Genomic DNA, 25,674 nt, shown 5'->3' with positions numbered 1-25,674 from the left:
TTAGCTCCTACTAACTTCAATGGGACCTGAGGTGAAGTACGAATGCACAGCTACTATACAGAACCCAGAGCTACTTGCTTTTGGCCCCATATTGCGTACATTAAGCATTTCAGAAGCAGTCAACTGGCCTCCTACCAATCCGATATTTATTGGCCATCATAAGGATAGGCATTAGAGAACCTAACTCTTGGAAAAATCCTTTAAACTTTGCTACATCTTTATCACGTCTCAACTAAACAAGTTAAAATAGTTTGTTCATTCACCTTTCAATAAATAAAATTCATTCATTCATTCATTCATTCATTCATTCATTCATTCATTCATTACCTTTTACATCTTCATCTTCAATGGTGGTGTTAGAGCTCTCTGTTGATTCCTGTGGACAAGCAAGCAAACAGTGAGACACCTACAAGTAGAAGGCACAGCTGTGCCTCTAAGCCATGTGCTCTAGAAATGAAAAAGTGCTCTTTATATAGCCATAAGACTTTAGAGCAAACCTGTTTCAAATGCAATAGATTACTCAACCATATCACTTCGAGAGCACACATTTGTAAAGGAGACACTGCCAAGCTTACAGATTGACATTAGCAACAATAAAACATCTTCTGAAACAGAGAACTCAGACTGTAACATTGTATAATGGCAACATTGACCTGCAACATTGCAAAAGCAATGAAGAAAACTTGGCAACATGAACCCAATAACACAAACACGTTAAAATTAAATACAGTTAGTTATCAGTTGACAGTGAACAAAACTATATAACAAATACAAGAGCAGTTACATAGATTACTTTGTTTAGGGGAGTAAGTACAAGTCACCAAATATTTTTTATGGAGTCAGTTACAATATGAGCAGGTGATACTAAACCCTTTCATCTTCCCCTACAGTTAGTGAAAACACTGAATATCATAGTGAAGACTTGGGAATGATTTTATATACATAACTTTGGTCACTTAAAAGTGAAGCTGAACATTAGATTGCCTGGTGTACCATGATGGCCCCCTCACTCTTTTGTTTTGGTTTCTCTTGTATGGCTATTATACTGTAATATTTATGAGAATGCAGATATGACATGTCTGGTGAACCTATAGTGGTGCATTAATAAATGACATAAATTGCAGTTACTCAATATTCTTAAACAATCACAAGCAGTCTTATGAGAAGCCTATGTAGGCAAGCAGGCATAGAATTGAGTTCCGAATAGCATCATTATTTTATTATTGTTGTGCTCCTCCTCCGCTCTAGTAAGGGTACATTGTTTGTACTAGGCAAAGCAGCCATAAGAAAAATAACCCAAAAAGCGCTAAACTCAGCAGCATATGAAGCCCCCTGCTGTAGTCCATATACTTGCTTCATGTATGTAAATCCTTTTCTAACGCAAGACAACATGAATTTAATGGTTCTCAAAAAATATATTGTTTCCTCCAGTATCCATTCCCTTTTTACTCCACAAGATTATATGCCAGCAAATATTAATATTTATGCCCGCAAAAAAAAAAAAAAAGGAAGAATGACAGACAAGCATTTTATTGTTTAATCACGGGACCTGTTAACACAGGGAAAACATCAACAACAAATCAGATGCCGCGTGTCACCCTATATAAATGGCCCTGAAACCCAGACGAGAAAAAAAACTAACAAAAAAACCCCATAAAAAGGCACAAAACATTTAACATACAGTGACTGGTTTATACATTTACAAAACATTTGCTCAGCACATGTTGCAGTCCAAAGATCTTACAGTGAGGGAAATAATTATTTTATCTCTTGCTGATTTTGTACGTTTGCCCACTGATAAAGACATGAACAGTCTATGATTTTAAGGGTAGGTTAATTTTAACAGTGAGAAACAGAATATCAAAAATAAAATACAGAAAATCACATTATATACATTTTATAAATGTATTTGCATTTTGTATAAAGAAATAATTATTTGATCCCCTACCAACCATTAAGAGTTCTGGCTCCTACAGACCAGTTAGACGCTTTCCATTAGAGATGTCTTATATTGTCACCTGTATAAGGCCTTGTTCAAATCAGCGTTTGCATTCCGTCTGGGAGAGTCAGCATGAGGATACCCCCCAAATGGAATACCGAACGCAACTGCAAGCGGTGTGCCAGTGAAAGCACACGGACCCCATAGACTGTAATGGGGTCCGTGTGCTTGCCGCCAGATCTCCGCAGGGATCATGTGGACAGGAAAGTAGTTCACAATCTACTTTCCTGTCAGCATGATTCGTGCGGGCAGTGCACAGTCAGCACACAGACCCCATTATAGTCTATGTCCGTGTGCTTTCACTGGCACACCGCTTGCAGTTGCATTCGGTATTCCGTTTGGGGGGTCCCCATGCGGACTCCCCGAACGGAATACCAAATGCAGATGTGAACGTAGGATAAAAGACTCCTGTCCACTTTCTCAATGACTCAGTCAGACTCTAACCTCTACAACATGGGCAAGACCAAAGAGCTTTCTAAGGATGTCAGGGACAAGATCATAGACCTGCACAAGGCTGGAAGGGGCTACAAAACCATAAGTAAGACGCTGGGTGGGAAGGAGACAACTATTGGCACAATAGTAAGAAAATTGAAGAAATACAAAAAGACTGGGACCACAGTCATCAAGAAAACCATTGATAACACATTATGCCGTAATGGATTAAAATCCTGCAGTGCCCGCAAGGCCCCCCTGCTCAAGAAGGCACATGTGCAGGCCCGTCTGAAGTTTGCCAATGAACGCCTGGATGATTTTGAGAAGAGAAATGCTGCCTATGACCCAAAGAACACCGTCCCCACTCTCAAGCATGGAGGTGGAGACATTATGTTTTGGGGATATTTCTCTGCTAATGGCACAGGACTACTTCACCGCATCAATGGGAGAATGGATGGAGCCATGTACTGTAAATCCTGAGTGACAACCTACTTCCCTTCACCAGGACATGGCTGGGTCTTCCAGCAGGACAAAGACCCAAAACATGCAGCCAAGGCAACAAAGGAGTGGCTCAAAAAGAAGCACATTAAGGTCATGGAGTGGCCTAGCCAGTCTCCAGACCTTAATCCCATAGAAAACTTATCTAGGGAGCTTAAGCTCCATCTCTCACCCTTAAAATTATAGACTGTTCATGTTTTTGTTAGGGGGCAAACTAACAAAATCAGCAAGGATACAAAGAATTATTTCATTCACTGTATGTGTTGTTTGCTAATCCAGTTAAGGTGCACAAAATTATATTCTAAAAAGGACTTCTCCGGGATTATGTGGTATTAATCAAGTTGGATATTTGCAATGCTCCAAATTCCCAGTCTATCTATCTACTTTTACTGGGACCCCTGCATGGGACCTAAAATAACCTGACTGAGTAATCAATTTCGCAGCACATGTAAACAAGGATGTAAAGAGACTATGCCTTTCTGCTCATGGTCCATTAGATTTTTCAGCACAGTCCAGGGATCAGTGTTGAGGACGTATTTTCACAGTATATATTGAAACACTACATGTGACTGGCACTTTAAAGCCTACTTATATAAACAACCATAGCTTAGCCTATATTTGGTATGTAATTCTATCTATTGTCTGCATCATATCACACTTCATTGTGATATCACACAATTACCTGTTTTTTCACATAGGACACAGATAAACCTACTACTCTATTCGACCTCAGACATGGCCTTATGTACAACTGGTAGCACCCGACAACAAGTTAAATGACAAATTCAACTTTTCTATATTTGTAATCCCGGAAAACCCTTTAATGCATTGCTTAGATGCTTTGTAATGAAAGTTATCATATACTAACCTGTGCATGCCTATAAATCTGTGGGCATGTACAAAAAGAAATTGTATTTTTTAGAGAACAGGAAGGGTTGACACATTACAGTTGCCTAGTGCATACAGTTATAAATGAATGCTACCATAGAGATGTGTCCTTCCTTACCTTGCTTCATGGTTCAATATATCCTGAGATGGGTGAGCTGAGATGGCCAGCTTTATAAAAAGAACACACGATTTCACGATACTCTGTCACAAAAGGTCCCAATAAAATATGTGGCCACCTAGTTGTTGTGATGCAGGTTGTGGCATGTCAAGATGCAAAGATAAGGGTGGACACATCTGTATTTATTAGTTTGCACTAAATTTTAGGATTAATAAATCTGTTCCTATATTTTCACATCATTAAGATGTAGGATGATAAGGAATTAAATGAGCAAGGCCTTGTTCAGCTACGTTCATATGAAAAGTAGGAGCTCAGCTGCTCTGTGGGTGCCAGGCCGCTATTCAGTGAATGGAGATTTTTTGATTCCAGGCTTGTATTGTGTACTAGATGGGTGTAGAAAGCAGTGTCGTACAGCTGATCGGTTTAGGGGCCTGGTATCAGCCTTCTACCAATCAGGTATTCTATGCTGAGAATAGGCCATAAATAAAAAATAAGATTGGAGAATCCTTTTAATGGTAAGATACATACACTTAATTTTATCAAGCATATATACACTTGCAATTCTCAAAAAAAGGATGCAAAATAAGATTGGGGGTATTTACAGGCAATTACCAGGGGGACTAATTTACAAATATGCTATTTAAAAGGGTTGTTTAGTTAAAAAATCCAAAAGAGGATCTAGGATTATATTGCTATGTCTATCCAGGATACTATTTGATACATACTTTAATGCACTTTGTGTCTCCTTCCAGTAGCATATACAGGCATGCTGTATACAACCAACAATTGTCACCATTGTAGACATGACCCCAAAGATAAACTCCAGTATATCAAATTTAAGAGAAATATTTTAATACTTGAATAATGAATTTCTCTCCTCTTTGACTCACAAAATTGAATGGAAAATGCCGCAAAATCTTTTAAAAAAAAAACTGTGTGTGAAACCACCTAGTGTATATAGTATTATAGATTGTGCACATTGCAGAAAACCACATTGGGTCACATTACCTGGTTAGAAGAAATATGGTCTGGTTTGCTCATAGTAACCAATCACTGTGAAGCTCTCATTTTTTAAAAGCAGAATGTGAAATGAAAGTTGCACTGTGATTGGTTGCTTTTGGGCAAAACATAGTTTATATTTTAGGTAGTTTGGTAGGTTTGCCTTGCTCTGTTTATAAAAGCTTTTCTTGTGCTTGTTTGTGGATGAATGAGATAAGGAATAAAGTGTCCCCCATGGAATGCTACCAAGTACTAAGTTTCAGAAAGTTTATTTAGTATAGCTGACTAAGTACAGAATGGTGCAAAGTATATTAATAGGTTTACTACTGTGCCCTTGAAACATCTATCTCAGCTGTACGGTGGCTATGTTTGAATGAGGATGCCCCTCCATTGTGCGGCCTGGCTGCACCCAGCATGTGCTAATAGTTGGGGCTGGACTTGCTATTGCTTCAATGCGAGAGCTTAGGCGCGGCAATCAGCACATGCCGCATGCGCTGTGTAAGGGAGCACCATGCTAACTCAAAGTTGTCAGTTTCTTGAAAGGTAGACTAACCACATCCGCAGGAAACTACTTAGACTAATGTAGAAAGTTATTGTGTATACTATACACTGTGCTTCTAGAATTGTAACACATTTGGAGCGTTTGATTTTCTTAACATCTAATTTTCAGAATTTATATAAAGATTTTACCCTAGAGCTGGGTTATCTTGCCTAGATAAAAGTTTTTATTTTTCAACACTATTGGTGATTCTATAAATTTTAATCTCTACTTTCTTGTGTCAAGGAGCTGGCCAAGTGAGAAAGAAATGGATATATTTGCTGCAGATTTTTCCAACCTACCACCCAACTATTGGATATAGTCAAACTGTTGACTATAGGTGGCGGAATAAGCCTGCATGGAATATTTCAGACTTCAAAGCGTCGCTAACAATGATTTCACAATTCTGATAAAGTGGTGAATGCATCAAATTACTTTAAATTATAACTGCAGCCCCCAACGTTCTATTATATCCAACTGCATGATGGACAACAATGATTTATTATAGGGTTTAACAAGTTTAACATGGTGTCTATAACTTAAAAAGTTCTATATGCAACTTTGTCTTTCCCTACCCATGTGAAGGAAACTGTGAATAGTCTACTGTGTTCTGGCTGTCGTCTGGAACTCATTAAAGGGGTTATGCCACAAAAAATATCCTCTATCCATGATACAGAAAAAATTGCTGATTGGTGGGGGTCAGACCGCTAAGACCCCCACTAGTCCTGAGAAAGGGGAGTGTATTTTCTCCCAATTATGTAGTGATGGATGTAAAGGTGCTCCTGCTCCATTCATTTCAATGAGATTGTCAGAAATAGCCAACATACAGTATTAGGTTATCTCCAGCAAGCTCATTGAGACAAATGGGGCAGGGGTGTTTTTAAATCCACTGCTATAGTCTTACTGGTAGACAGAAAAAAAAAGAACAACCCCCCCCCCCCCAAAAAAAAACCCCACCCTGTTCTCTGAAACAATGGAGGTATCAGCGGTCGGATCCCCACCAACCAGCATGTAAACATCTAAGCTAGAGGATAAATCATTTTCATAGAATAACCTCTTTATTCTTCTATAACAAATTCCAAATATGATCATGTTCACTACCTATTTTTTTATAACAAAGATTTGTCTAAATCTAAAGCAGAAATTTGTGTTCCACAATATAATATGGGTAAAAAATATGCAAATCTATTCTCCAGGATTTAATTATGAGAACAGTGCCTCTGTATGCTGCCATCTAGGGGGAGCCCCCTGAACATCATGCATGACTCAATTAATAAGCCTACTGAAATGATGCAGGGTTTATTGCCAAACTAGTATTTCTATTCCAAAAGGAACAGATTCCCAGCTATGGACAGCGCTGTTTCGGTCTTTTGGACTTTGTCAGCATAGCGCAGGGATACTGATTTGGCAGTGAGAGACTATAGACCAGGGTCAGGGGATAATCATACACATTAGGGAGAGAGCAGCATACAGAGGCACTGTTCTCCTAATTATATCCTGGAGAATAGATTTGCATTTTTTTTTATCCAGAATCCCTAGCGGAGCAGGAATGACTTGTAAGTCTCCGTATGTCTATGTAGACAATATAATATGTAATATTAAATAGGGCTTGTTCACTTCTCTTTTGTTTGTTTGTTTTTTTTTTTTTTTTTTTTGGCAAAAACAAGTTGGACATCACAGGCGTGAGAAAGATAAAAAAAAAAGAGTAAATCATACAATTCCAAATAATAAATTCTAGGGAATAAAAGTGTAGCAACCAAATACTATGTGTTTAAACTGAATGTTTAGAATAGTTGTAGGAATAATATCATTAGGTTATTTTAGCTGCTCTGTTGCTTTACCGGTAGAATATACACCAAAGGATACAAGATGGCCATGACTGACTGAATAAGGAGTGGCTCTGCTGGATCAAAGAATATAAAGTTGCTAAGGAGTTGTATGGTGGGATCACATTTTTTTTTTTTTTTTTAGAAGAGGGGCAGAATGATTCATAAAATAAAATAATCATCATACACCTCATCAACACCACAGCCATTCCAAGGTTTTCTGGGTCCTATACTGCTCTCTACATACTGATGTTGCAAGCCACTCTGGAAACGATGGTCTCAGCCAGTCTCTGGTTGTACTGCTGACCACAACTATGGCAGGGGATTGTTCCCAATGTGACCTTTTGCTATAAAAATATTATATACATATATATATATATATATATATACATACACACACACACACAGTACAGACCAAAAGTTTGGACACACCTTCTCATTCACAGAGTGTTCTGTATTTTCATGACTATGACAATTGTAGATTCACACTGAAGGCACCAAAACTATGAAATAACACATGTGGAATTATATACTTAAAAAAGTGTGACACAACTGAAAATATGTCTTACAGTCTCTGTTCTTCAAAGTAGCCACCTTTTGCTTTGATTCTTGCTTTGCACACTCTTGGCATTCTCTTGATGAGCTTCAAGAGGTAGTCACCGGAAATGGTTTTCACTTCACACTTGTGCCCTGTCAGGTTTAATAAGTGGGATTTCTTGGATTATAAATAGGGTTGGGACCATCAGTTGTGTTGTACAGAAGTCAGGTGGATACACAGCTGATAGTCCTACTGAATAGACTGTTAGAATTTGTATTATGCCAAGAAAAAAGCAGCTAAGTAAAGAAAAACGAATGGCCATCAATACTTTACGAAATGAAGGTCAGTCAGTCTGAAAAATTGGGAAAACTTTGAAAGTGTCCCCAAAAACCATCAAGGGCTAAAAAGAAACTGGCTCACATGAGGACCGCCCCAGGAAAGGAAGACCAAGAGTCACCTCTGCTGCGGAGGATAAGTTCATCCGAGGTACCAGCCTCAGAAATCGCAGGTTAACAGCAGCTCAGATTAGAGACCAGGTCAATGCCACACAGAGTTCTAGCAGCAGACACATCTCTACAACAACTGTTAAGAGGAGACTTTGTGCAGCAGGCCTTCATGGTAAAATAGCTGCTAGAAAACCACTGCTAAGGACAGGCAACAAGCAGAAGAGACTTGTTTGGGCTAAAGAACACAAGGAATGGACATTGGACCAGTGGAAATTGTGCTTTGGTCTGATGAGTCCAAATTTAAGATCTTTGGTTCCAACTACCATGTCTTTGTGCGATGCAGACAAGGTGAACGGATGGACTCTACATGCCTGGTTCCCACCGTGAAGCATGGAGGAGGAGGTGTGATGGTGTGGGGGTGCTTTGCTGGTGACACTGTTGGGCATTTATTCAAAATTGAAGGCATACTGAACCAGCGTGGCTACCACAGCATCTTGCAGCGGCATGCTATTCCATCCGGTTTGCGTTTAGTTGGACTATCATTTATTTTTCAACAGGACAATGACCCCAAACACACCTCCAGGCGACTACCTCTTGAAGCTCATCAAGAGAATGCCAAGAGTGTGCAAAGCAGGAATCAAAGCAAAAGGTGGCTACTTTGAAGAAACTGGAATATAAAACATATTTTCAGTTGTGTCACTTTTTTGTTAAGTATATAATTCCACATGTGTTAATTGATAGTTTTGATGCCTTCAGTGTGAATCTACAATCACTCAAATAACACATCCTAGATCTGTATGAATGAAATATTCTCATTGATTTCAATACTGGTCTGTACAATGTTGAATGTGATAACAAAATCACACAAAAATCATCAATGGAAATCAAATTTATTAATCAATGGAGACCTGGATTTGAAGTCACCCCCAAAATTAAAGTGGGAAAACATGCTACAGGCTGATCCAACTTTGATGTAATGTCTTTAAAACATGTCAAAATGAGGTTCAGTAGTGTGTGTGCCCTCCACGTGACTGTATGACCTCCCTACAATGCCTGGGCATCCTCCTGATGAGGTTGCGGATGGTCTCCTGAGGGATCTCCTCCCAGATCTGGACTAAAGCATCTGACAACTCCTGGACAGTCTGTGGTGCAACGTGACACGCTGGAGGCGCTACCAGGAGACAAGCCAGTACACCAGGAGACGTGGAGGGGGCTGTAGGAGGTTAACAACCCAGCAGCAGGACCACTACCTCCGCCTTTGTGTAAGGAGGAACAGGAGGAGCACTGCCAGAACCCAGCAAAATGACCTACAACAGGCCACAACTGTGCAGGTGTATGCACAAACTGTTAGAAACAGACTCCATGAGGATGGTATGAGGGCCCAATGTCCACACATGGGGGCTGTGCTCACAGCCCAAAACTGTGCAGGACGCTTGGCATTTGCCACAGAACACCAGGATTGGCAACACTGAGCACATGTGACAGTGTCTGGAGATGCCGTGGAGAGCGATCTGCTGTCTGCAACATCCTTCAGCATGACTGGTTTGACAGTGGGTCAGTAATGGTGTGGGGTGGCATTTCTTTGGAGGGCCGCAAATCCAAATCCAGGCCTCCATTGGTTAAGAAATTTGATTTACATTGATGATTTTTGTGCGATCCAACTTTGTACAAAACAAAGTATTCAATGAGAATATTTCATTCATTCAGATCTAGGATATGTTATTTCAGTGTTCCCTTTATCTTTTTTTAGCAATATAATATATACCGTATTTTTCGGACTATAAGACGCACTGGACTATAAGGTTTTAGAGGAGGAAAATAGGGAAAAAAAATTTTGAAGCAAAAACTGGTAAAATATTTAATATATGGGAGTTGTAGTTTTGCAACAGCTGCAAGGCCACATTGACAGGTGACCCTGCAGCTGTACGGGGATGCATAGAGCGTTTTTTTTGCGGGGCCAGCTGTACTTTTTAGTTATACCATTTTGGGGGATATCTATTGCTTAGATCACCTTGTATTGAAAAAAAACAGGAGGTGATTTAGAACTTTTATTTATTTCATATTTTTAAAGCTTTTTTTTTTTTTTTTTTACTATTTTATTCCCCCCCGGGGGCTTGAACCTGCAGTCACTTGATCGCAAGTCCCATAGACGGCAATACAACTGTATTGCCGTCCATGGGACATTCTGTCTATTAGTATTACGGCTGGTCATAGAGACCAGCCGCAATACTAATATATAGCCGTGACAGGCCGGGGAGCCTCATTAGGCTCCCGGCTGTCACCCGAACAGGTCGGCTCCTGCGATATCGCCGCGCAGGAGCCGGCCTGCAACTTTACAGGTACGAGGCCGGTGGGGACCGGCCCCGGGGGAGAAGGGGCCACGGATACTGACCCGGCATCCGCTGTACTAGAGAGGCGGATGCCGGGGAGGGATAGCCGGGGCCTAAGACATCGCTACGATCCTCTGCCATGCATGAAGCCAGCGGCGGGGGCACGGAGGAGCCCCTGCCGCTGCTGGCTTCATGCAGGGCAGAGGAGCGCAGCGATGTCTCAGGCCCCGGCACCTGTAATGGCGTCTATCACTTGCCGGCTTCCGCCTCTCTATTACAGCGGATGCCAGGCGCCACCTTCAGACTATAAGACGCACCCTTCTTTTCCCCAAAAATTTTGGGGAAAAAAAGTGCGTCTTATAGTCCGAAAAATACGGGTATATATATACACACACATATACACACACACACACACATATCCCCTTTTACGTTGTTACATAAACTCCTTATCACTTCTTAACATACAGAAAAAGTAGTCCTTCACTGAGATCATAACAATTTGGTTTTAAATTGAGAATTTATACCAAAAACTACAGTATTAAGTTTGCCATATAGTCTTTTTGTTACCTTCGCTGCAAATATTCTCTAGTAATGGGCTTAGATGTAGGTAATTCTTTCACTGCTGGGCACATTATAGTCTACAGCTCACTGGCTAAGTCACTATTAATGTGCAAGAAATTTGGGCATTGAGTCAAAGTGGTCATTACGCCTGTAATTCTGAGCAAAGCATTTATGCTCAGCTCCTTACTTAAGAGTAATTACTGTATAAAAACACTCATTAACTGGATCAATTAACTTACTGTAGATTTCACAGAGGTTGAGCTCTTACAAGCCAGCCAAACTCATTTTTTTCTAACTCTAGATACTTATTCCACAGCCAACCAACACAGCAGATGAAAAATGTCAGGTTTTTTTTTTTCTTTTTCAAGAATAGAAAAAGTTATATTAATGGATTTTTTGCATGCATAAGACAAAGAAAATCATTTAAAGAGGAAAAAAAAAAATACAAATACATATGTGGATACGAATGAACGTTGAATAAAAAAGAAAACTCTGAAATGATGTATTGGTACTTTTTAAGCCTGGTTATGAGACAGAAAGCAAGCTGTGTGGCTCAAAAAATATGTTTTTGGGGACCAAACAGTATCTGAATATGCACGGGAGATATTCACTAAACGAATAATCACCATTACAAATGTTTAACATGAAGGTTTAGTGAATGCCTTCCTGAGACAATGGATAGACTTGTCTGAAAGAATCTGTCGATGAATATGCATATTGTTAACCGAGATGGAGTTGATTCTGTCCCAATACCTTATTTCCATCAGCAGGGTTGTGGATTACAGTAGATTGGGGCTCCTGAGTGAGAACAGAGAGAAAACAGTACCTATTGGTAAGTATAGTTATACAGAAAGAAATACACCTATGAAGGAATGCTGACAGCAATAGGTACATGTGAAGAGCTGTCATGGAATGAATCTGCAGAAAGTTCCTGGATGGAAAAGAAATCTGTACCTATCAGAGCAGCATGCAAAGACCTTATTCAGTATCACTATATAGTGAAGAGAGGCTCAGACAATACTACGTAGTGCACTAGACCCTTATGATACGGTACTAGAAGGATTTATTGCAATGCACAGATACAATAATAGCCTTCAGTCATAGCAAGAGGACTGGCATGAACTGCACATAACCATTTACTTTACAAAGTTGGGAGAATTATTATTTTGTTACAATGCCTGATATTATAAAGCTGAATAAGGTCATTTTGTAGTTGCCTAGCATTACTTTTGTTTGCTCCCCTTGATGCCCATACACAGGTAATGGTGAAGGAAATCCGTAATTACCTTAGGACATCAAGATACATCCATCAAAAGGAGAGCTAGAGGCAACACAAAGCATACTCTACTCACACTGGAACAAAACATGCATGTGTCTTAATTCTTGCCACTAGTACGTATATCTAATACCCACCAATGGTTGGTTACTGAAGAAACACACTACTGCACAAGGAACTTCCCCCACAAAACCACAACAACAAAATTTAACAGTACTTTTAGGTCTGAGAAAAGCAACATAAAAAACATAAGCAAAAACTGAAGAAAAGCAGAAGCAGAAAATATATATACTAAAATAAGTTAAGGGGGTGGAAAAATATACCAGAGGTGGGGTAGGATCTTTAGGGCTTGTTATTACGTTGGTTTTGTTGTTTATCTGCGGATATTCAGAAAATAGAAACAAAGAAAAGCCTTAGACTGGTAAGATGCTGAAAGTGGTATCACAGAATAGAGGTACAGGTCAGGATATTATGAAGGAAAAGAGAAGTTACACAAAGAATGTATGATAGCAACGTTTACAAGCCATACAATGCCTTCCTATAAGAAGTGAGAGGAAATAAGTGGAGGGCCTACTCAAGGACAGGTTTGAGAACCCTCAAAGAGCTTGGTTGCCATGAATCTTCATTTTAGATATGTCTGCCAGTTGTACGCTATACAACAATCTATAAGAATATATTGACAATATTTTAGATTGCAAAATAAATTTCATACAAAATGAGAAGCTATACAGTACATGGCAAAAATCCCAGAATGAGAGTCAGAAATCCACATTCACAGTAGATGGGAAAGATGGAGAGTGACAACTCATACTTGGACATTTTTGGAATCAGTCGGCAAAAAGAAACTTGAGCATTATGCTAGGTTCACAACTGCATTCGGGTTTCCATTTGGGAGGTCTGCTTAGGAAACCTAATCCACTTATAAAAGTGGTTACCCTCGGAAAGCTGCAAACTCCATACACTATAATTGGGTCTGCCGGGTTTACCTTAAAAAGGGCGGAAATATGCAGAGAGAAAAGCGCTTTTTTCAATGCATTTTTTAATGTGGAATGGGGAACAGAATCCCTAGGCGGAGGTCGCGCACAGTTGTAAACCTAGCCTAAGGTATATCTGGTTAAATGAGGGGGTTATTTAACATGAATGACCTATCATTAAAATAGGCCATCAAATCTTGATAGGTGAAGATTTGACTTTCAGGACCCCACGCAGATCAACTATTTCTCTGGGAATGCAGCTACTGGTATTGTTTATTGGCAAGTGCTGAGTTATTCACCATATTCTTGATAGCGGTGGCTACGTGTACTGCAACCATGTTCCATTAAGGTCGAAGGGGCACTGCTGCAGTACCTACAACTGGTACCAAATGGTGAGCGAGCAGCCTGTCTAGGGAAAATTAAACGGGTATTCCAGTTACTTGCAGATTGGTAGGCATCCCACAGGTGCTCAAACTCTCAGACCTGGAGAATCAGGAAGTTTTGTACTCCAGTTACGACTCCAGGTACTGGTTCTACAGTGTGTACTGTTCTGTTCAAATGAATGAGCACCATTGGAGATAGCAGTCTCCAGTCGTTCCACAGTCAATTGAATGGAGTGGTGCAAGCTGTACGACCAGGCTGGACTACAAAATACCCTGTTTCTCAAGATTTGTGGAGGTCCCAGTGATAGTACACCCACCGATCAGTAAGTTTCTCTCTATCCTTTGAATAGGGGGTAACTTGTTGCTACTGCAACAATCAGGTGAGCTGGATTAAGCTTAGGCCTCTTGCTAAACTTATTTTGATGACTAGTTATAGTTGCAATATTAATGCTAAAATATGGATTTTATTGCGAGAAGGAAGTATTATGGACTAAAGTGTACAAAAACATATGTCCAGTCACTCCATAGGAATCCAGTTCCAACTCCGCAGAATGTATTGATGGTCTATTATAAGTCCATACAAGGCGAGTCTCAATAATACTCTTGATGCTCTCCAGTCTATTTGGGCTCCTTGAGATGCCTAATGTATCCTGCAAGGCTATTGATCCTAGTTTCCCTCTTCCCTCCTTTCCTCTTGTTCCTTCCCCTTGTCTTTTGTCCTGTCTTTGTCCATCCCCTCCCAGTTTATTCTTCCTTCTGGATAAACCCTCTGGGTTTGCTGATATATTTGTATTTTGCTGTTTGGAGGATATGGGTGACTGTCCCTTCCTCCTCACTCTTTACACTTTTCTTTATTGTATTTGGAAAACCATTAATAAAAATTACAGTTCAAAAAAAAAAAAGTCCATACAGAAAGCACCTAGAAGAATATGCTTGCACATTTTGGCTAAAAAGCCACAGCCATATTAACATGAACTATTCGTTCCATACAAAAGATACATACAGATAGCTATAGCTTAGGTTTTTGGGTTTTTTTTTTTTACAAAATACTTAACCAGCTCTCAGAGGAGCTCACTGCATCGACTTTTAGTGGACAACCCTTTATGATTCATGAAGCTTTAACCAGATTCCTATGGAATCACAGGACATCCTATAAGGACTAACACATATATAGTTGTAATCATTCCTTAAAGTAGCATTCCAGTCACAAACATTTAGAATTGATCCACTGACTGGGGCTCCCCTTTGTTTTAGTCACTTATGGAGGTCCTAGCAGTTGGATCTCCAGCATCAACCAAACATTTTTTGCCTATTGAGCAGTAATAAATAATAACGTTTAATACATTTGTGTATATAGCGCCAACGTGTACAGACAAAATGAGACATTACAGTAATGAGAATAAATTCACACAATAAGGGTGAATTCACACTGAGTAAACGCTAGCTTATTCTGAACGTAAAACACGTTCAGAATAAGCGGCGTCTAAAGCAGCTCCATTCATTTCTATGGGAGCGGGGATACGAGCGCTCCCCATAGAAATGAATGGGCTGCTTCTTTCACTCCGTGCAGTCCCATTGAAGTGAATGGGGAGTGCCGGCGTATACGGCAAGCTCTGCTCATGCCGGAGCGTACACGCCGGCACTCCCCATTCACTTCAATGGGACTGCACGGAGTGAAAGAAGCAGCCCATTCATTTCTATGGGGAGCGCTCGTATCCCCGCTCCCATAGAAATGAATGGAGCTGCTTTAGACGCCGCTTATTCTGAACGTGTTTTACGTTCAGAATAAGCTAGCGTTTACTCAGTGTGAATTCACCCTAAGGGTGAGAGCCCTGCTCGAAAGAGCTCACAATCTATGAAATAGAGGGGGTAACACAAGAGGTTAAAATGCTTATTCAGAGGTCCAGTCATTTTTGTGAGATAGGGTAACACAAATAAAGTGGTTTGAGCCACTCGAGTCCGTGCTTTTGTATGTATAAATCCAAAGTGCTAAGGCATGGAGGGTTATACTTTAATGAAAAGGTCATGTCCTGTGGGATAATATAGGGGAGAAGATGAGTAGAGAGTGGTTACTTTGTGGAAAGTAGCTGTAGAAGTGTTAGATGGAGCTGTGATAGGCTTGTCTATACTTTCATGTACTGTATGAAACTGTAGAACTTAGGAATTAGGATCATGCATAGGAGACTATGTAGACAGAGTGTGTGTAGATTTTGTAATGGATTGCACTAGGATCATACGCTGATGACATCAGCACTGACTGGTACAGTAAGCCAACCATACAGCATTGTAGGGCACTACACCCTTATTAAAGTGGTACCATTGCTATGGGCATTTGCTGCTTTTATAAATTTACAAATGAACTGGCAAGCAAAGCTGTGTCCATGTAGTTCTCCTGCCTTCCCACCATCCGTTTGATTTTGGCTGATATTGGCAAAGCTTCCAAGCCAAGTTTCAAGCACACTGTGCAGGTGAAGATTTTTCCAATGGCTTAGAAGCTGTTCTGATCTCAGTCAAAATTATATGGGCAGAAACAAGAGGCATAGGGGTGTGGAGGCAAGAGGAGAACCAAGGCTCTTACAAATAAAGCTATGCTGAAGGTAGCAGACACAAAATCATTTGCATATTTATAAAAGTATTGATTTCTCAGTAAGGAACCAGAGAAGATCAATAACAATGGCACCATGGTAATCAGTGTTAAGTGTCCTACAATGCTGTGTGGTTAGTTTACTATGGTTGATCTGTCAGTAGACAGACTCTTTACATTTCTGCAATCTGTGGTCTCCTAAATATATGTGATGTGGTCTGAAGTGTTTTCTTTTCATTAGAGTATCAGCAAACAGTCTCCCAAGTAATGTATATTAGGGCTTAAAAAGAGGTCACATTTCTAGCAAATTACCAACGCAGACTACTGTGTTCTGAACATAGCCATACTTCTATTATGTATACTTCTTCATATTTCTAGTAAAAATTATTTCATTACAGTAACTGTTCTATTAACAGAAATTCAGTTATGTGAAAAAAAACCCATTTTCACTTACTACTGTATTTTTAGGACCATAAAAACCACAACTTCCCTCATTGTAACTGAGTAAGTTACTTGTTTGGAGTTTACAATACACAAACATACCACATACAGTGTGCACATAAATGGTACAACATGGTACCAAGTACTATACAATACATTTATGCAGACTGCTAGGTGTCTAGTACACCTTTTACTAATCCCTACTCAGTATCACATCATGTGAAAGATCCAAAAAATATTCAAAAACACTGTCAAAGTATATTCAGAAGTTACTTTTTATGATTTTTGCATGGTGTAACCCTGCGCATACATTGTTGAAAACTGTGAGATAAGATAGGACTGTTTCATGAAATTGAGGCAGTCTGCATCTCCATATGTTAGGGGGATGATGTCCAGGCCCTCTGACCAGATACTGAGTAAATAAGTGCAGGAGATACAGTATCAGGCAATCATCACGGAGTGGACGGACTGACTTACTTGATATTCAGTACTTTAAAGGGGCTCTATCACTAGGAAAAGTCATTTTTAACTAATCACATCTTTACATAGGCTTTAGAAATGCTACTCCACACCTACCTTTAGTATATAAATTGCCTCAGTGGTTTCTGAATAAGTCAGTTTTTATTCATATGCTAATTATACTGGTGCACGATACATCGTGCACACCTCTCCTCTTGTTTTCTATGGGAGACTGCTGCTGCTGCTGACTCAGCTTCCTGTTTGCTTCACAAACATAGAAGATAATAGGAGAGAGGAGGCTGCAGGGAACTTCCTGAGCTGGCTGGAAGCTCATTAGTATATGAATAAAAACTGACTTATTCAGAGACCAGTGAAGCAATTTACATACTAAAGGTAGGTGTGAAATAGCATTTCTAAAGCCTATGCAAGCATGTGATTAGTTAAAAATGACTTTTCCCAGTGATAGAGCCCCTTTAATAACCTTTTGCTTGGGTACTTCAGAATTAAGAAAGTAAATGTGCACACAGCCAGGAAAATAACGTAACCAACATGGCGTTTGGGTTACATGCCGCAATTTTTGTAACAAACATTGCAAAAAGGTGGTCAAGGATATGAAGGACATTTATATGTAATATCCTAATAGTGTGTAAGGAGTTTCATTTCTGTCTTTCAGCACTTTCTAGTGAAAATCTAATTGTCCTTAAAGGTTGCATAATTGGCTAAGTGTAAATGAGCCATTAAAGGGATTTCCAAGACAGTGGAGTAAGCACCATGGTAGCCACAGGGCCCGGTGGGTCCCTGCTGTTTTTTTTTTTTTTTAATAGGCTGTTACCTGCTGGAATAACCCCAATAGGTAACGGCCTTATTTTCTTACTGATCACAGTTCTTGCTCACAGCACCTCCACTTCCCATTCTGCCCTTCAAGAGGCCCTGTGCATCTCTTATCAAGTCGCTATTGCCCCCTGGAGGGAAGAAGGCAAAGCGGAGGTGGTGCAGAAGCAGAATTGGGGATCTTTGGTAAGGCTGCAAAAATAGTATATTTTGTGTGAGCCCCAACAAATACAGCTATCATTATACATTATGGTCTCTTCAGATTCCAGAGTATAATGATCGGAGGCCCAAGGGAGGTGAGTGAACATAAAAAACAATGTTACTCACCTCTCTGGCGTGACTCCATGCAGTCTTTGGCCTCTGCAGCGACGTCATGTGGGTAAGGCCACGGTCATGACGCATAATGACGCTGGCAAAACCCATGTCTGTGACATTATTGAAGAGGACTGCGGCAAAACCCAGGAGAGGAAAGTACCACTGGTTTTTATGTTTGTGGAGGAGCCACTATGGAACATTATACTGTGTGGGGGGTCTACTATATGACATTATACTGTATGGAGGGTTGCTATATGACATTATAATGTGTGAAGGGGCAGCTATGGAACATTATACTATATAGAGGGCCCACTATGGGACATTATCCTGTGTGCAAGGGATGCTATCAGACATTATCTGGTGTAAATTGGGTGTTGTACTGTGTGGTGGCCAGGAAATGGGGCGCTATGTCGTGGGCCCCCTTCCCCCAAATCAAAAATTTGCTATGGGACCCCATCTTTGCCAGTTACTCCCCTGGTCCAAGACTAGATATTACCGTAATTGCTTATACGGAGCAGTGATATTAAACATCAGAGTGACATTACTTTCAGCTCCATACACTGCAGATCTGGTGGCAGTAGCAACTGATTGTTGGGGGTGCCAGATGTTAGCGGACCCCCAGCAATCTGATCTAACCTAAGGATAAGCTATCAAAACTTGTATGCCCCATTAGTGTCATCAGGTTCCATCAGTTTTTATGGTCAGCATACCACTCACAAAAAAACAAAAACAAATGAAAAAAAGCAATTAAATACTGTAATCCTTTAACAGGCACTTCATGTTTTTCTGAGTCTTTATCCTGTAAGAGTGCAACAATCTCATGCTTGTTTGTGCAGTGGAGAAAAGCTACCTCCACTAGAGACTGTAATATGCTTATCACGAATCACTCTCTAATAGAAAAATAAGGGATGGATTATGTTGGTTGAATTGTGGTGAATTACTCTGTGAATTAAACAGATGTATATGGCAGGTAAATATATGTAGTATTTGGATCTTCCAATCATTAGTGCTACGCATACATTTAATTTTATATATACTACCATAGGTGTCCAATCTTAAAGGGATTTTTCCCATATCATGAAGTAATGACATCACCAGGATACTATGCCACCACTTTATGATTAGTAGTTGTCTCACCTTTGGGAACCCCACCAATACTGACAATGAGGAGGACGCAATACTGGTAAAACCCTGGGTCTTTTAATTGTTCAATTGAACCGAGTCTAAGACAGTTCCCTACACCTCTGGATGGTCACAACGCTATTTTGCAGAGAAAACACTGAAGTAAACTAAAAGGTGCATGCACTTCATTTTCACATTTGGTGGGGGTTCTAGCACTATGCTATCACTTTATAACATGAGACAAACCCTGGGTGGTCGAAGGAATTACATTTACAAAAGCTGGATAAGGAATAGGAAGGAGGGCTGTAAAATCATTGTACATAAGGAAATAGAAGCTATGCAAATGGTGTAAGCATGGGCTTTATAATCAATACAGCTCAAGCACAACCACTCTACTATAGAGCATTAGGAGCAAGCATTTAGCAAATGTCCTCACCATTGTCTCATCACATGGACTTGACTTCCTTTTCTAAAGTGAACACTCAGAAAAAAGGGGGATAAAAACAATAAATGAGTAAGGATATAAAAAAAATGGATTGGTTGGGATGGGAACTAATCATTACTTGTAGGAGTATTGCATCTAATGAGTAAGTGACTGATCATTGACCTATTATTAAACAACTGCTAGCTAAAATATTTGTTTGCCATTGCACAGTCCACACGATCTGTATCTGAGGACAGTGTTTCTTATAAGATGACTATGCCCTGTGTAAAAACTGGCTTAGAATAGAAATGTAAACTCAAATCTATCCTAAAACAAATAAAAAGAAATTGAAAAATCTCAAATCGCTAATTTTTCAACAAGGTTAGGAGAAGCTGCCTCCATTCAGCACTTTGCCAAACTGCACCATGTCCCTGTTATGTAGAGAAGGGCTAACTACATTTATGTGAATGACACTGTAAATGGAAAAACCTCTTTAATACAGTGCCTTTCTCACAATGTTAGGACATGTCTATCATAACATTATTGTAATTTACTTCATTTGCTGATGATGGATATTCTTTAAATTCTTCAATAGGTACCACGCCATTGATTTAGATGAAGTTGGATTTTTTTTCCCCTTTAGGCCACACTATTGCTTAGCATTAGGTGCTGTTCGTTTCAGCACCCAATAAGCCATCTGGGTTCTCTGTGAGGTCCTAGTCAGAGACAGCTAGTCTGAGACTACCCATCTGACAGAAGTGAGCCTAAACTAGCATATAAAATGCCAATTGTGCTGGAACCAATGGACTGCCACCTATTGAAGGATGCTAAAATTTGGAGTTGGTGGTGAAAGGGTCTCTTTAGGGTTGAGCGATCAGGATCTGAAAAGATCGGATTCAGATCAGTGATCGAGTAAATGTCACGATTGGAATTCCGATCCCAATCTTTTTAGGCGGAATCGAGGTCGGAGGTTATTTCCCACAATGCTTTTCTACTGGTCAAGCATTGTGGGAAAAGCTAAATAGAGATGAGCGAGTACTATTCAAATCTGCCGTTTCGAATAGCACTTTCCCATAGGAATGAATGGATACAGCCTGTGTCGGCGTCCTGCCGCTTAACCCCCTGCGGGCTGGCTGCATCCATTCATTCCTATGGGAGCGTGCTATTCGAAACAGCAATTTCAAATAGTACTCGCTCATCTCACAGCAGCGTAGCACAGAGTGATTTACTGCAGCCTGCCACTGTTCTGATTCCTCCCTGTTTTACCTTATACTCAGCTCTGCTACATCTGAGATGTAGCAGAGCCGAGTATACAGCACAGCAGGGAGGAAACAGAATAGTATAGTCCACTAGAAACAGAATAGTCCACTTACCTGCACAGATCCACTGCCGCTGTCGCTCCCCGTTGTTCTCGCTCCTCTTCTCTCTCATTTACAGGCCTTCAGAGTGCCGGGCGCGCCCCTAGCTCCCAGGTTAGTGTTACAGACCTAGGAAGAAGGCGGGGCATGTGGCTTAGGAGAGTGTGGGTGGGTACTGGGAGGGGAGACGTGAGTGATGCACTCACGTCTCCCCGCCCTGTACCCGCCCACACTCTCCTAAGCCACAAGCCCCGCCTTCTTCCTAGGTCTGTAACACTAACCTGGGAGCTAGGGGCGCGCCGGCACTCTGAAGGCCGTAAATGAGAGAGAAGAGGAGCGAGAACAACGGGGAGCGACAGCGATCTGTGCAGGTAAGTGGACACCAGGGGGACTAAGTAGCCAGAGGACTTTTTTTTTTTTTAATCACTCCACAGCGTGGATTCTAAAAATTAAAGCGTTCAATGTTTGGATTCCATGCTGTGTAGTGAATCGGATTGTTTTTAAAATCCGATCTTTGATTATTAAGAAAATCTTATTGACTTGCATTAGGATCAGGATCGGGTTCGAATGGAAAATGAACAGAAATCGGATTTTAAAAACGATCCTGAAATTTCAAGATCGGCTCAACCCAGATCTCTTTAAATGCAAACAAAGAAAAGGTCTGCGGGAAGCATGAGGAGCTGAGCACCTTGATAGTTTTATCAGGAAATATTTAGTACAATTTGTATATATAGATAGATATATATATATATATATATATATATATATATATATATATATATACAGTCCTATGAAAAAGTTTGGGCACCCCTATTAATCTTAATCATTTTTAGTTCTAAATATTTTGGTGTTTGCAACAGCCATTTCAGTTTGATATATCTAATAACTGATGGACACAGTAATATTTCAGGATTGAAATGAGGTTTATTGTACTAACAGAAAATGCGCAATATGCATTAAACCAAAATTTGACCGGTGCAAAAATATGGGCACCTCAACAGAAAAGTGACATTAATATTTAGTACATCCTCCTTTTGCAAAGATAACAGCCTCTAGTCGCTTCCTGTAGCTTTTAATCAGTTCCTGGATCCTGGATGAAGGTATTTTGGACCATTTCTTTTTACAAAACAATTCAAGTTCAGTTAAGTTTGATGGTCGCCGAACATGGACAGCCCGCTCTCAAATGATCTGAAAACAAAGATTGTTCAACATAGTTGTTCAGGGGAAGGATACAAAACGTTGTCTCAGAGATTTAACCTGTCAGTTTCCACTGTGAGGAACATAGTAAGGAAATGGAAGCCCACAGGGACAGTTCTTGTTAAGCCCAGAAGTGGCAGGCCAAGAAAAATATCAGAAAGGCAGAGAAGAAGAATGGTGAGAACAGTCAAGGACAATCCACAGACCACCTCCAAAGAGCTGCAGCATCATCTTGCTGCAGATGGTGTCACTGTGCATCGGTCAACTATACAACGCACTTTGCACAAATAGAAGCTGTATGGGAGAGTGATGAGAAAGAAGCCGTTTCTGCACGTACGCCACAAATAGAGTTGCCTGAGGTATGAAAAAGCACATTTGGACAAGGCAGCTTCATTTTGGAAACAAAAATTGAGTTGTTTGGTTATAAAAAAAAGGCGTTATGCATGGCGTCCAAAAAGAAACAGCATTCCAAGAAAAACACATGCTACCCACTGTAAAATTTGGTGGAGGTTCCATCATGCTTTGGGGCTGTGTGGCCAATGCCGGCATCGGGAATCTTGTTAAAGTTGAGAGTCACATGGATTCCACTCAGTATCAGCAGATTCTTGAGAATAATGTTCAAGAATCAGTGACGAAGTTGAAGTTACGCCGGGGATGGATATTTCAGCAAGACAATGATCCAAAACACCGCTCCAAATCCTCAGGAATTCATGCAGAGGAACAATTACAATGTTCTGGAATGGCCATCCCAGTCCCCAGACCTGAATATCATTGAACATCTGTGGGATGATTTGAAGCGGGCTGTCCATGCTCGGCGACCATCAAACTTAACTGAACTTGAATTGTTTGTCCAAAATACCTTTATCCAGGATCCAGGAACTGATTAAAAGCTACAGGAAGTGACTAGAGGCTGTTATCTTTGCAAAAGGAGGATCTACTAAATATTAATGTCACTTTTCTGTTGAGGTGCCCATACTTTTGCACCGGTCAAATTTTGGTTTAATGCATATTACACATTTTCTCTTAGTACAATAAACCTCATTTCAATCCTGAAATATTACTGTGTCCATCAGTTATTAGATATATCAAACTGAAATGGCTGTTGCAAATACCAAAATATTTAGAACTAAAAATGATTAAGATTAATAGGGGTGCCCAAACTTTTTCATAGGACTGTATATATATATATTATTTTTAAATCTTTGCTCACTCTGGGCTTTGAAGTCGAGTAGGCGGCCATATTCACTGACAGTCTATACAGCTGTCAAATCACTTATTAGAACCAAACTCAATGAGCCCTGGAATTATCTAAATCTTTCCCCATAAAACTCTATATCAATTTGATTAGCTACTTTTGCTTCATAACCTACTTCTCACACATCAGACTGCATGTTCACTGTGATGGTTCCCTTTAAGTGATAATGAAGACTTATAGTGAAGATAATGTACTAGATCCTAACAATTCCCTTACTAATCAATCTGTCCAAGTGAATATAGGTCCCTGCAAAACTATGTAAAACTATTTTAGATGAGAAAATTGTGTCTTGTCATTCCTTACATGAGGCTACCCATTCCCATCCAGATGACATTCTGTGGCAGTACTGGTGCATTATTAGGAAAAATGTAATCACTTCAGGTCTGTATTCTGCAACCACGTGTGGTTAAATGGCTACTAAACTCCTCAAGTTATCTGTCTTTCAAAAAAAGCTCCAAGAAAAACACTGAGAGCCTATAGAAGATATCTATAAAGGAAACTTGTACATTTTCAGAAAAGCAGAAGTTCACTGTAATGACTTTGGAGTAAACAATAATGATAAAAATAACCCTCATATAATAAGTGCATTGCCATCCTTTACTTGGATGAATTACCTACTATCATGATCAAATGTGTCTGAACAGAAATCTATTCTTTTATGAGATATTAGCTTTTATAATCCCATCAAGCAAATATGGGACATGTAGTTTACCATCAGGTGCTTAGACACTGGTTGTATACCTTTTGTATATATAAATGTAAACCAAAAGATCAGTGAAATCTAATATCAAACAGCGTATATATATTAACATGCAGGCAGTAAGTAAATAACATTAAATACAATATGGTCTCTAGTTTACATAAGCTTGTTGCTTCATACTTTTTCAGATAGTTTGTGTCTAATATTGTTATATTTGACCTTCATGGAGCACTGGATACAAAGGTACAGTATAGCATCCCCGCAGACATATGCCATTATATCATTGAAACCCTTAAATAAAGACACCATTAGGTTACCTGGGCTGGTTGGGTTCATGTCACCTATTGCTGCAAGGAAACCTATAAATCTTAAAGACAGAGTTTCTGTTTCCATAACTTACCTTGACTCCATCAGGTTTCTTCAGTAAACTTCGTGCTGCTGTAAATGGATAATAATTTCAAATTAAGAAAAATTCTTTTGTTTTTTTCACAGTAACTGACTAATGTCTGAATTTCTAACTGTAAACCATTCGAACTTGTCACACAATGCAAAATAAGACTTTCACAGAAAATTCCATTAGATTTGTATGTGGTTGGACCAACAGGATTTTTGTCTTTTTATAGAAGAGTAGATGAACTAAATATTTCAACCCATGATCAAAGAGTCCTGCATGTTTCATCACACTATAGAGTTTAAAGTCAAACTATCTATTTGGCAATCCATGGTCAGAAATGTGTATTGTTTTCTTAAAAAAAGGCTATCAGAATAATCCCTAATATATATATATATATATATATATATATATATATATATATATATATTTTATTTTTTTTTCTTTTTAAATCTACAAGGTCTACTAGTTTAATTAAGAAAAACTGTCAAAAACCATAAACAAGCTGTTACATTTATTATTCATATTGATAGTTATTTTGTGGATGACTTGTGCCTGTCTTCTAACATTATGATATCAGACAGCTCTAGAGCATACTTCCAGGTTATGTAAGGAAACTCCAGTGATCACATCGCCAATTTTTTCTTTCTGCTTATTCTGTGGTCAGAAGACTTTGCCTCATACTTCACCTCCTACTTGTGAGGAAACTAAAGTAACCAGTATGGGAGGATTGGCTCATTTTTAGCATGTGTCTCAGCAAAGCTATACAGGATTGGTACTGTAAGACTGTC

The 25,674-nt window shown here is 39.7% G+C and overlaps 1 protein-coding gene across 37 annotated transcripts in view; it reads right to left on the bottom strand.

Moving 5' to 3' along the window:
• The window catches only part of CAMK2D (calcium/calmodulin dependent protein kinase II delta), a 191,630-nt gene that overhangs the window by 24,294 nt on the left and 141,662 nt on the right, over nucleotides 1–25,674 (bottom strand). For 6 of the 37 annotated variants that reach the window (XM_075286413.1, XM_075286421.1, XM_075286536.1 and 3 more), the window contains 6 exons: nucleotides 24,893–24,930; nucleotides 19,995–20,027; nucleotides 12,773–12,826; nucleotides 11,927–11,971; nucleotides 3,798–3,815; nucleotides 328–376 (listed from right to left, as the gene is read on the bottom strand). In XM_075286413.1, the coding sequence (XP_075142514.1) occupies nucleotides 328–376; nucleotides 3,798–3,815; nucleotides 11,927–11,971; nucleotides 12,773–12,826; nucleotides 19,995–20,027; nucleotides 24,893–24,930 (237 nt within the window). The remainder of the gene's footprint in view (nucleotides 1–327; nucleotides 377–3,797; nucleotides 3,816–11,926; nucleotides 11,972–12,772; nucleotides 12,827–19,994; nucleotides 20,028–24,892; nucleotides 24,931–25,674) is intronic. The other 31 variants (XM_075286501.1, XM_075286725.1, XM_075286589.1 and 28 more) reach the window with 13 other exon arrangements.

Source organism: Leptodactylus fuscus, chromosome 1 (genome assembly GCF_031893055.1).
Source record: "Leptodactylus fuscus isolate aLepFus1 chromosome 1, aLepFus1.hap2, whole genome shotgun sequence".
Lineage (NCBI taxonomy): Eukaryota > Metazoa > Chordata > Amphibia > Anura > Leptodactylidae > Leptodactylus > Leptodactylus fuscus.
Note: the sequence above shows the minus strand (reverse complement) of the source record. Positions and strands in the feature narration are given on the sequence as shown.